Source organism: Gopherus flavomarginatus, chromosome 11 (genome assembly GCF_025201925.1).
Source record: "Gopherus flavomarginatus isolate rGopFla2 chromosome 11, rGopFla2.mat.asm, whole genome shotgun sequence".
NCBI lineage: Eukaryota > Metazoa > Chordata > Testudines > Testudinidae > Gopherus > Gopherus flavomarginatus.
In genome coordinates, this window is record NC_066627.1 from 27,956,150 (window position 1) to 27,968,445 (window position 12,296).

A 12,296-nucleotide genomic window follows, 5' to 3' on the forward strand; every position below is an offset into this window, starting at 1 on the left:
CCACCCCCGACCTCGAGCCGCTGCCCCTTGCTCCCGCAGAAAGGAGCTAACTTCAGGGTTTCCTCCTCGGCTCCTGCCATCGCGCACCCCGCTATTCAGCCCCTCCTGCGTGTCCTGTCCCTGGACTCAGCCGGGCCCTGCTCAGGCTGCCTGTGTGCTCAGCTGCTGCACTAGCGTCCCGTCCCTGGCACGTCGTGGCTCTTTGAGTTCACAAACCAGGCAGCCCCCGCTAAGCTCGACCCCGAGGTGATCCTCTTTTGTGAGGTCAGCCATCTCGCTGCTTTGTGTAAACGGCTTGCGTCTCCCACGATGCCTTAATCCCACTTTAAAGATGGGCCAGTCTTGATGTTAGGACAGTTACTTAGCTGGGCACAGCACCCTGATAGGCTGTACTCAGGGCAGTTGAGCAGGGACCAAGTAGGGGAAGAGATGCCAGGAGTCCACCTAAGACTCTCTGTCTTACGAGACATTTAAGAGACCCTAAATTCTGCCTTAAAAATCAACCCGGGAGAGCTTCCTTCAGCAAGAGTGAGACTTGGCAGGGCTGGTTTCACCTGCCAAAGGCACAGCTTTGGGGGTAACAGTTCACTTAGTGATATAGACAAAGGGGTAGCCCAAGAGTCTTCTTTCCCCAATGCAGATGTAGAACCCCACTAAATGGAATTATTTGGAATCCTACTGGCTCTGGTTTCATATATCTAGGGTGCAAAAAAGAACTCACTACCACCTACATTTCACAGAGATACAAAGTTATTCCACCTGCTAGCCTTGCTCAGCATAGCCCAGATTCCAGTTCAGGTGCCTACCTAGAACTGTCATTTCAATGGCTAGAGGGTGTTTTAGCTCCTCTCCCAAAGTGGAGTGTAGCGTTAATAACATTACCTAGTTGCTACCTTGAAGTAATGGACAAAGCACTGTAGATTCTGAAATATCATACACTAATTTAAAGATGAAATGAAGAAAGAAATAAGTATTTCCCATTTTAGAGGGGCAATCACTTTGCAGTCTATTAAAACTGAGTTAAAGTAGTTTCGGGTACTAACCTGCCCTTCCATCCCATCTGTTGTATAAGTGTGATCTGTCCCCTACTGCAGCACGCTTCTGTTCACTGTAGTTTCAGGGACTTATTAAATATCCCTTATCAAAGTTTTTGGGTCAATGGTAGTTTAAATACTGGTTCAAAGGATGTGGAGCTTAATGTGACACTTAGGCCCAAGTCCACAAAAGGTACTTTGATACCTAATGCAGTTTTGATGGCAAAAAACTGCTGCTGAGCATAGTAGGCACCTAAACTCACTAAGCACCTATGTTTTCAGGGTATGAATTAACTAGACCTATATATTTCTGCCTCTGAGCACGTGCACTACTGTCTTCCTTCAGACCAGTGGTTTTCAACTTTTCCAGATTACCGTACCCCTTTCAGGAATCTGATTTGTCTTGCATACCTCCAAGTGTAATCTCACATAAAACTATTTGCTTACCAAAAAAAAAAGTGTCACAGAACAGTTATTGAAATTGCACACTTTTATTTTTACCATATAATAAATCAATTAGAATATAATTGTTTTAGTGCAGAGTATATAGAGCAATATAAACAAGTCATTATATGACACTAACTTCACTAGTGCTTTTTATGTAGACTGTTGTAAAACTAGGCAAATATCTGGATGAGCTGATGTACCCCTGGGAGTACGCAGAGGTCTTCCAGGGGGGTACATGTACCCGTGGTTGAGAACCACTGTTTCTAGGCAGCTAGCTGCCTATCTCCCATCAAAGCCCAAGAACACTGCACAAACTGGGAAAGACAGGCATTTGCCCACAGGTACGACCCAATCCTGTTGGCAGTCTGTGAGCATACCTACAGGATCACATCCCATTCAGAACCAATCAACCTTTATTTGGAGGTGTTGGTTATCCCCTTTATGGCTTTTAGCTCAGATCATTCATTCTCTCTCACACCCCTAATGGTTATTTAAATATTCATCCACAGTGGAAGAGTCCTTGGGCCAGAGAGAGAGAGAGAGAGAGAGAGAGAGAGAGAAAATGAATGACTATAGCCCAGTCTTTCAGGCACCTGCATAGGAGGCAGGAGAGCCAAGGTCCAGTACCCCTGCTCCAGTCATTTGTTTCTTTTAAAGCCACAGTGGAACAATAGGAAAGATTGAGGGAATCCTGCATCAGAATATCCCATAGCTCAGTAGTTAGAGCATCCTCTTGATGGCCACCCCCCCATTCAAATTTTTCCTCCCCACAGGCCTAGAGAGTAGACTTGAACCCAAATCTCCTCGAGTGCTCTACCTACCAAGCTAGGTGTTAAGGTGGCGTCACTTTCTCCTCCAGCTATTGGGTGGAGCAAGGCATGTGATTAACTTATTCCCACCAAAAATGCCCTAGATGTCTAAACCCCCTCACACCTGGGAAGCAGAGATCGGTATCTATGTATTTCTGAGAGAAAGAAGGGTTTAGTATATAGCCCTCTCATCACAGGTGCTAGAACAATTTGTATGGGGGTGATAGTGCTGAGAGCCATATAACCAAACTGTAAACCCAGTATATATAAAAGAGAAAACACTTCAAGCCAGGGGTTCTGCAGCACCCCTAGTTCCAGCACTTACACCTCATATCAGTCTCTCCCCCTGGCTAATTCTGGCACCTCCACACCTAGTACACTGGCCTGTAGCGCTCATTCTTAGGTGCCCCTCTCTCCACATTCGTTGTATAGGGAGGCTACGGGCCAACTTGGCTTTATGGATCAGTGTTGTTCCTGCAGTTATATAAGCATCTACAAAGTGAAGTGTTACAACAGTGAGAGTCACAAGGCCTAAATCCCTTCATTCCTTCCCCCCACAGCCCTCCTCATGACTCAGTTACTTTAGGCAAGGTTGAAAATAGGCTCATGTTTCAAATGAGCTGTTCTCTTCCCCAAAAAGAGAAAAGTATTGTCTTGTTGGGATATTTCAATTATAATTACTTTTAGATTTAGATCCCTGCTTGGGCTCCCATGCAGAAACTCAAGAGTATATGTATCCTGTCAGTGTGTGCGCTGTATGTGCCAGTCTGCTATGAATGGAGGTATAGTACTACTCCCTGACCTAATCCATTGTTCCTGTGTGGTTTTATGGAGCTGTTAGAGTAGCCAGTTGACTGGTCATTTCACCATTTCCCCCCTGGTCAAATTAGTTAGACTCTTGCATGGTCACGTATTCTAGTTCATGTACTTTGTTTTTGAAGCTTCTTGCATGATAGGTACACTTAACCTACAAATGACTCTATTTGTTTAACAGCTGGCTGCTTTCCCCCCATAAATATTACTAATGAGAACATGCATCTACACCAGAGCTGAAGGAGAGTAATAGCATTATGTTCCCTGAGCAAAAGGAGCAGAGGGTCTCACTACCTTGAGGCATGCCAGCTGACCAGTAGTAATAGCTATGCACAAGATGGAATTCTTCTCTTTATTTGCACACTGCAAACACAATTAAGACAGGAGAGTTTTACAAGGCAGTCATTTTACTATGAAGGTCACAAATTAAGTTCAGGGCTATTGAGTTAATCCAGTTAAGAGACCCACCAAGGTGATCTAGGAATTCAGAACAGCTTCCTCCACCCAATAGTGCCCCTACCAAGTTTCCACACTAGATTTGGGGGTGGGGGGGTGAGGAAAAGAATAAGGGGAAGGAGGGTAAAAAGCCCTTCCCCAGGTGGAGAGGAGAGGGTATTGTGCTTGCAGCAACAGAGCCTCACCCAGGATGGTTCCCACCATTTACAGCTGAAACTAATTTGTTAAGAGACTTCAGAGATTTGCCATCAGGTGAGCTAGTTTCCTGGACACAGATTAACACCCCCAACTGTAGTCAGGCTTTATACACTGGCCTTTTGTGCAGCAGACACTCTGGCCCATGCATCACTTATGTTTGCATGATGCAGAGCACATGCACTACCAGAGTGTCCCAAGTAATGTCACCGGAGAGCTTAGTGTGATGGCTTTGGCCATCGACCACTGAGCTAAGCTCACTCCTTTCCTCTCTCATTTGAGCAGTTTTGATTTTTGTGGCCCCTTTGGCTTGTCACCCCATCCATCATCAGAGAGGGGATAGCAAAGTCAAATGGCTTCATGCAGTGAGCAGTAGTTAAGGGTTCTGGCTCACTCCCCTGGGTATCATAACTGAGAGACCTGAAGGCAGGAGCATAAGATCTCTTGGTAGCTGCACCAGGCCAAGCCAAAGCAATAGCAAAGACAGATTTCTCCAGAGATGGGGTATCTGGTTTCAGAGATCCCAGTGACCTCAGCTCTTCTACACTTGCATCCAGAGAAAGAGTGTTGTCCGGAGGGGCTTGTATCTCAGAGATCTCCCAGATGGGTGGAGGTGGCTTCCTGAGACTGGAGAATTCAGTTGTTATCTCAGCGCTTTTAGAGAGCAAGTTCTCCATTGATTTGGGGTGCTTTTCTTCCTTGCATGGTGTGGAGGACTTGGCATCACAAAATACATCTATTATAGAGTTGGCTCTGCTGTTGGATTCAGAAACCACACTGGACAAGTCAAAGGCAACTGGAACACTGGGGGTCTTGCAGAAGCAAGCAAGACCATCACAAAGGCTCTGGGTCACACAATTCAAGTCACCCTTCACACAACTGCTCAGAGACTCTGGCCACTTGAGGACAAGCTGAGAACTGCCTTTTGTTGTGTTCTCCAAGTCAAGGATGCCATCCCAGGCATCTGGTTTAGAGGTACTGTCGGTCTCCAAGTAGTAGCTGATGCCGGGAGAAAAGTTGATGCAGCTGGAAGCACCTGCCACAAACCCATGTTCCAAGATCTCCTTTAATGTCACAAGGTTGGTACTGCTCCTCTGGGTGGAAGACATCACAGGATCTCCAAACTATGTCACTCAGTCTTGTCCTGCTGCATCCAACAGACACTTTGTGAGTAAAGGAAGCCTTGACAGAGGGAAAACAAGTTATCCTTCACACAGCTCTTTTCCAGAGCCCTAACTCTGGGCTTGTCTAGAATAGAGAGCATCTGATTACTTTAACTATCCCCATGTATTGTTAAAGCAGCCACCCCACAACATGGTGGTAGTTATACCAAGGACTGTACACTAGTAGGCCTGTTTCTGGTTCAGGAAACAAAAAGCTCTACTGATAGAAGGCATCTTTATACCAATATAGCTGCACCCACAGTGGTTATTCCAGTATAACTGTACTCATTAGAAACTTGCACACCTCTGACACCAGTAGAACCGTAGTATAAACCAGGCCTTACAGTAGCTTTTCCATCTTTAAAGATGTAAGCTCAAGGATGAGGCAGGCATTGGATGTGAACTAGGTTACAATAAGCCAGAGGTGGGCAAACTATGGCCCACAGACCACATCTGGCCCATGGGACCTTCCTGCCCAGCCTGAGCCCCCAACCCCTCCCTTGCTGTTCCCCCTCCCCTGCAGCCTCACTCACTGTGCCCTTGGTGCAATGGTCTGGGCAGCAGCACAGTTGCAGAGCTGTGGCCTGACCCTGTGCTGTGCAGTGGCGTGGCTGGCTCCAGACCACCAACCACCAGTGCTCCAGGCAGTGCAGTAAGGGGAAAAGGGGTTGGATAAGGGCAGAGGAGTTCAGGGTGGTGGTTGGGGGAAGGGGTGTGGATAGGGGTTGGGGCAGTCAGAGGGCAGGGAATGGGGGTTGAATGGGAGCAGGGGTCCTGCAGGGGTGGGGCAGTCAGGGGTTTAGGGTGGTCAGGGGACAGGGAGAAGCAGTGGTTGGATGGACAGGAGTCCTGGGGGGGCCATTAGGGGATGAGAAGCAGTGGGGTCAGATAGAGGGCAAGGGCTGGGCCACGCCTGGCTGTTTGAGGAGGCACAGCCTCCCCTAACAGGCCTTCCATATAATTTCAGAAGCCCAATGTGGCCCTCAGGCCAAAAAGTTTGCCCACCTTTGTAGAACTGATAAATGAAATTGTTTTCAATTGTTCACTTTATTAATGTAAAGTCTGTTCACCATTCACTACACTTGCCTATACTGTAACTTCTGTTCCATATTGTAATTCAAACCCCATTTTAAAACACTCACTCCATTTTGTAAAAGCTTCCTCCAACCTTCATTTTTGCAAACCCTGCTGTAATCTTATTAGTTTAGTTTAGATATGTGAATGAGGTATGTATGAATGATGGAATCAACCTCCAGCCCGAGCCTGTCCTGATGAGATAAAGTTCAAATACCAATGGCTGAAGACCTAGACAACAGCCCTAAACAAAGTAAGAAGCATCCACCCTAAAAAGAAAAGGACAACAGAACAACAGAAGATCAAAGCCAGGTTCAAGGCTGAAAGTCACGCCTGCAATTGATGGGTGAGCAATCTAAACCCAGAGGCAGCGTGACACAGCAAGACCTATAGACTTTGAATCCAAACTAAAAGCCTATAAAAAAAGAAAGGTGAGATGGGTAACATTCTGCTGCCAACATGGAAGAACATCGGTGCCTGCCCAACAGAGATCCAGCTCAGCCTTGTGCCCAGCTTTCCTGGCCAGTTAGCTGCCACAAGCTACGAACCCAAGCTGCAAAATCAAGCCATGAACTTAAGCTATCTTCAGGACTGGTAACTATGCAGCAGCTGCAGAACACCTGATGAATGTGGATGTGTGTGAGAGAGTGTATGTGTGTGTATAGGTAATAGGTATAATGTGTGTGTATAAGAATTAAGATATTAGTTATTAATCATAAATTGTTATCATAATAAATGTGGCATCTTTGCCTTGTCCCCTTTAATAAGATCCTGCTGGTTTTTACTGGTCTAATATAATTGGTATAACACCTTCCTCATTTATATTTCCAAACAGCATTTAAAAGCTTTTAGTTGGTTTTGAAACAGCGCCCATTGCAATCCTTGCAGCACTGGCAGACAGAGGTCATCTGATTAGAGGACTAGAAGCCAGGAGAGCAAAGGGATAATTTTGGCTCTCACAAACTCCCACATTGAACTTGGACAAGAGCATTAATCCTCATCTGTAATATGGGAGCAAGACTTGTTTCCCAGGGGTGTCATTAGGCAGGACTAATTAGTGTTTGTAGAATGCCTTAAGAGTTACACAGATGGTACTAGATAGTAGAGAGGTAGAGGTTGTTAACAGGTTGGAAGCCTGTGAGGTGTAAAGAATGTAAACAAGTGGTACCACTGTCCTGCCAGCTGGCCATTTCTAGCCTTTGGTTCAGGAGTATCAGCTGTAGCTGGCAAAGCTCACCTGAAAATGCTTTTTAACCCCACAAACTCATACTGCATTGGTTCCTCTTTAAGGGTTGGCTTTGAATGGCTCCAGTCCTTGTGTCCCACCATTCTTATAAGCAAAGTCAGACTAAGGAGAGGGGACTCCGCAGAACACCTACAGAGGAGAGCCCACTTTGTCATTTGGGGTCTGGTGCTAGAGACCATTTAGCAGTTCCCTGTGCTTCATGCTGTATAGTAGGCTCACCACTGGGGCTGCTTGCTACATGGTTACCCTTCAAACAGAAACATTTGTAGCTTTTCTCCCACCACTGTAGACTAAGAGTAGACCAAGAATTCTCATGTGCTAGCTAGGGCTTTTCATCTGGCCATGTGTATTTTAGGGACAGTATGTCCCTTGAGGGACCAAGTCAACTTTAAGATAACATTTGTCTGGAAGCTTTGTACTAAACAATAGTTTACATGCAACACCTAAGATGACCAGCTTCTTTCAGCTAGGAAGAAGCTCTCTGTTCCCTTGGCATTGACTAGACAAAGCCATGTGCTGTCAGGCACATCTGTCACCAAAGAGGCCTTTGGATAAGGGAGCAGAAAAATCCCTTCTAAAGAGGTTAAGATTAAAACCTCAAGTCACACTGTACCAAAGGCTCCATAGCAGGAACTGGATTTTTTTTTTTTTAGATATGCAAGCTTCAAAACACACACACACACCCCCTCCACATTCAGTAGGCAGTGTCCCTTTAAGGGCAGCTGAGTATTCAACATATCAGATGACAAAGCTGAAGTCCTCCAGTGGGATAGAGGGGCAAAGTACATGGGAAAAGGCAGTCAGGTGAACTGCTACTCAGTGGGGACTTGGAGAAGTCACTCAAGGAAGAGCTCATTGCTGTTTCCCAGAAGCAGTGCACTATCCTGGCCTCCTGGGTGATCTTGCTAAAAGATGGTCAAGCTCAAACAGACACTATGGGCTTGATGCAGAAGTTACTGGCTGGGTTCTCTGACCTGTTTTATGTGGCAGGTCAGACTGGATGATCATGATGGTCCCTTCTTGCTTTACAGTCTGTGATTCTATGTTGGATCTTTAGCACAGCCAAAGCCCTGCCTCAGATAGGCCAGGGTTGGGCTTTAGCCCTAGCGATAAGTCCACTAAGAATATTAAACTAAGATGTAGCATATATGCACAGCTGAGACTGCTGTTGAAACAGATCATGACAGGGCAAGGAAGAAGAAAGAACTGTATAAGACATTCTCCCCACCCCCCCAATCATGAAATCAGGAGATCATTAAAAATTACACGCTAGACAGCTGTTATTCTTGTTAAGAGGACACTAAAGTCTCTTAATTTGGATCACTTTCTGACACTGACAGCTTATAGAACAAGCTGTCTTTATTTTTAAGCCCTAATCTTGCAAGTGATTGAGGCCAGATAAGTCTCACTAATCAACATATTATATAGTCTCCCTGTACCCAGTCCACAGGCTAGTGGGTTACAGCAACACTGCTGTGCTTACAGAGAAGCACACTCTAGTCAGTAGAGCCATACACCCAACCACAATAACATTAGCCTTACTTTTGACAACACTAGTTTGTTTCCATATTTCCTTCTGCCTCACACCCCCACATATAGGTGGGCCTTACACAGTAATGAGGGGTGGGGTGGGGGAGAGAAGTGCTTTTAAGAAGCAGCAGGAAAGGAGCACAGGACACAAATGGGGGTAGGAAGGCAGCAGGTACATGACCAGTTCCTGAGATTACTTTTAATTTGCTTTTGACATGAGGTTTGAAGTGCCCCTTGAACATAAGAGGGAATGAGTAAAAGCCATTACAATTATGTAATAGTAAATGACTGTACAGGTAGTTTTTGGAAGCCTAGAATTCTTTTAAGGAAAAATGTAAATTAAAGCAAACCACTAATATTTGAAAAATAACAGGAAGGAAGGAAGGAAGGAAGAAAGAAAGAAAGAAAAGTCCCTTCCAGGAACAACTCACCTCTTGTTTCTGCAGAAATTCTTGCTACTCCTATTCTGCTGTGCAATGATGCTGCTTTTATAGCACTGGTAATTAGGTAGCAGGCCCTGGTCATTTCCTGTTAAGCTAATTTGGGAGGAGATGGATTTTCAGCTTGACAGTGATGATACTGTCAACAACCAACCTGAAGCTGCTTTGCGGGGAGGTTGTCCATCAGTCCTGCAGAGACCTGCACACATGCTTAGCTTTATGCATGTCAGTTAAGAGTCCCATTGAACTCATTGAGGGTGCTTAAAGTTAAACATAAGTCTCTGCAGGACCAGGGCCTGTAAGCAGAGGGAAACCTATATCAGAATTGCATCAATAATGCAATATTTTTGCAGGGTTTATATTTAGCCTGTCCACTTAGAGCTGTTCTAGACTTCTTGGGGAGACACTATTTCACAGAAAATAAGCATCAGAAATAAGAAATAAGATTGCGAGAGCTGGTTGGTAGCAAACTTCTGAGTGCTGTGCACAAAAAAATAGAAATAAGCCCAACACACACACAGCTGCTGGAGTAGCGCTGAACCAGATAAATGTGCACATGCAACTCTTTTTGTGAGGAGCAACAGTGCCATCTGCTGGCAATGGTTAGTTCTGTGTAAGTAGGTGCTCCGAAAGGAGATAAACCTACAGCACCAGACGTTTTCATTGGGGAGCCCACATCTCAATGGAGAGATTGTCTTGTGAACACCTCTTCTCGCCTTTGGAAAGGTGCAGACCCCAGTTCCCTTCCATTCGCAATCCTGTAGCATCCCCATAGAACTCTGGCAGCTGTTTACATGGAAAAGCAACATGGGGAAAGTATTTTGATGTGTTTTTAGCTGTCTTCAGTGTGATGTAGCGACTTGGAAACAAAGAGGAGGAGGCAGCAGCATATGACCAGCCAGCTCTCCAAAGGTCACCAGAAAGTGGTCCATGGACAAGAGTTTGGGAGCTGCTGCAATTACATCAGTGATGACTGTGAATCCTCTCCTCAATTATTTTATCCTGGGTACCCATTAAACAAACCAGTGTCCTGCATACCTGAGCACTCAAGGTACCTCTCCCTTTTACACATATGGGTGTTTTTTAGTCTGCTTGCATGGATTTAAGGCGCTTTTCTTTCTGACTCTTCCACCTTGTATTTTGACTGTGCCATTGGGGTCTTTGACATGTTTTATGAGCTTCTCTCTTTCGAGCAGGTTGGCTGGAGGTGGTGGGGACTGCTGTCAGAGGTTGTGAATAGGTGTTAAAAGATGGCAGAGAAGGATGGGGTATGATGGTCTGCTTTTATATATGATGATTCTCCGTTTAAACCTAATTCGCCCATCATGCTGCAAATCTGGAATGTGGAGGTTCCATTGTTTGATCACTTAGCCATGATTCAGCAAAGCGCTAAAACACGTTTAACTTTAAGCATGTGCTTAAGTCTTTTGCTGAATCAAAGCCTATGTTTGTGAACTTGTCTGTAGACATTTACACCAGTGCTGTCTTTGTTATTGTATTGTTGGAATGGCTGCACATGTGACTGCTCTGATTAAATAGTCATTCAGGGTATATGTGGGACGTTGTATGTAGAAGAGTACAATTCTTCACCCTTCTTTCTTCAGTGCTGCCCAGCAAAATGCAGGTAAACATCTCTGCATATGCACCTCTGCAGGCATGGGCCTCTGAAGATAAAATCACTTCCCTTTAGTGGTATTCCCTCTGTAAATCCACCTCTACCCCAAATAACCTATGTCAGTAACAGTAATAATAACTCTTCTGTATGACTTCTAATCTTCAAACACTGTGCAAACATTAATCCTCCCAGCGTCCCTCTAAACAAATGGAGAAAATCTTCTGTTGCCTGGCATAGAAAGCTGCTTCTTTTTTACTCAAAGAACAAGGGCTATATTCAGCCATGGAATAACCCTAATTTAGCACATATGTAGCACTTCTCACACATAGATCTCAAAGCCCTTAACAAAAGTGATTAGGCATCATTATCCCTGTTTTACAGATGGGGAAACCGAGGCACAGAGAGTTAAGTGACTTGGCTAAGGTCACGGAGTGAGTCAATGACATAGCCAGGAACAGAGCCCAGGTCTCCTGACTTGTAGCCCAGTGGGCTGTCCACTTCCATGGGATTGGCACCCCGTGTGAATTTAGTCTTAGTGGCCTGACTGAATTTAAAGGCTGTGTCATGGAGGCTGATGAGCTTGGCCACAACAGGGAGAGAAGAGACCCATGAAAGCCCCCGGAAATCAGTGGGGCTTCTGCTTGGGAGCAGAGATCTATCTCTGTAGGTCAGCTTTCGGGATTGGTGCCTTACCATGCCAAGTACATTCAGGTCTGCCAGGGAGACCGTGACCCCCCACGAGCGCACCCAGTTTAAAGGAACAAACAAACAGCAGTTGGGTTTGCAGACCCGATGCACCCATGCAGGCTGCCTGCCGTTCGGAGGCATTGATGCAGGCATTTTTTTTTTTTTGCATGCCTAGCTGGACGTGCATGCCTGTATTTTGCACCCGTCCTTTGCATGTCTGTATTTCACATCCATTATTTCTCGCTTTAATAAGAGTCGGGAGCGGCAGAGGAGGAGAAAGGGAAGGAGTTTTTGCAAGCGGCCCGCGCGCGCCTCTTTTCCTCCCCCCGCTTTTTTTGTTCCTCCCTCTCCCTCCTTTTATTTTTGCGCTTCTCGTCGCTCTCGCGCAGGCTCGGCTGGACCCCGGGGTGGAGTTGGCGCGAGATAGGAAAGTTGCCTCCTGTGCTGTACGCCGGGCAGGCGCGAGCTTCCCCCCGCGTCCAGTCCGCCGCGCGCGCTAACCGGGGGGCGCCGGGGTTGCACCCCCGGCAGAGGGGCCAAGGGATGCGGCATCCCCCTGGCGAGCCGCTTTGATTTTCTCGCGATTGATGTTTTTAATGCACAAAGGGCAGGATGGCTCGCAGGACCCGCTGGTGAGTCTCATGCAATGGGGCGAGCTTCGTGCCCGCCCTAGGGGGTAACTTGGGTTTGTTGCATTACACCCCCCTTCCCCATTTCCCTCCTCTCCCTGGTATTTCAGGGGAGAGAACCCACTCCCTCCATTTCCCTTCCCCTTTATGGGGGATCT

The 12,296-nt window shown here is 46.2% G+C and overlaps 1 protein-coding gene across 3 annotated transcripts in view; it reads left to right on the forward strand.

The window, feature by feature from the left end:
* The window catches only part of MYBL2 (MYB proto-oncogene like 2), a 40,678-nt gene that overhangs the window by 612 nt on the left and 27,770 nt on the right, over window positions 1–12,296 (forward strand). The window contains exon 1 of one of the 3 annotated variants that reach the window (XM_050917310.1): window positions 10,098–10,258. The exons of 1 other annotated variant lie outside the window; for it this stretch is intronic. In XM_050917310.1, coding sequence (XP_050773267.1) covers window positions 10,098–10,258 — 161 coding nt within the window. Of the gene's footprint in view, window positions 1–10,097; window positions 10,259–12,030; window positions 12,142–12,296 lie in introns of those variants that run through there. One more of the 3 variants, XM_050917312.1, reaches the window with a different exon arrangement.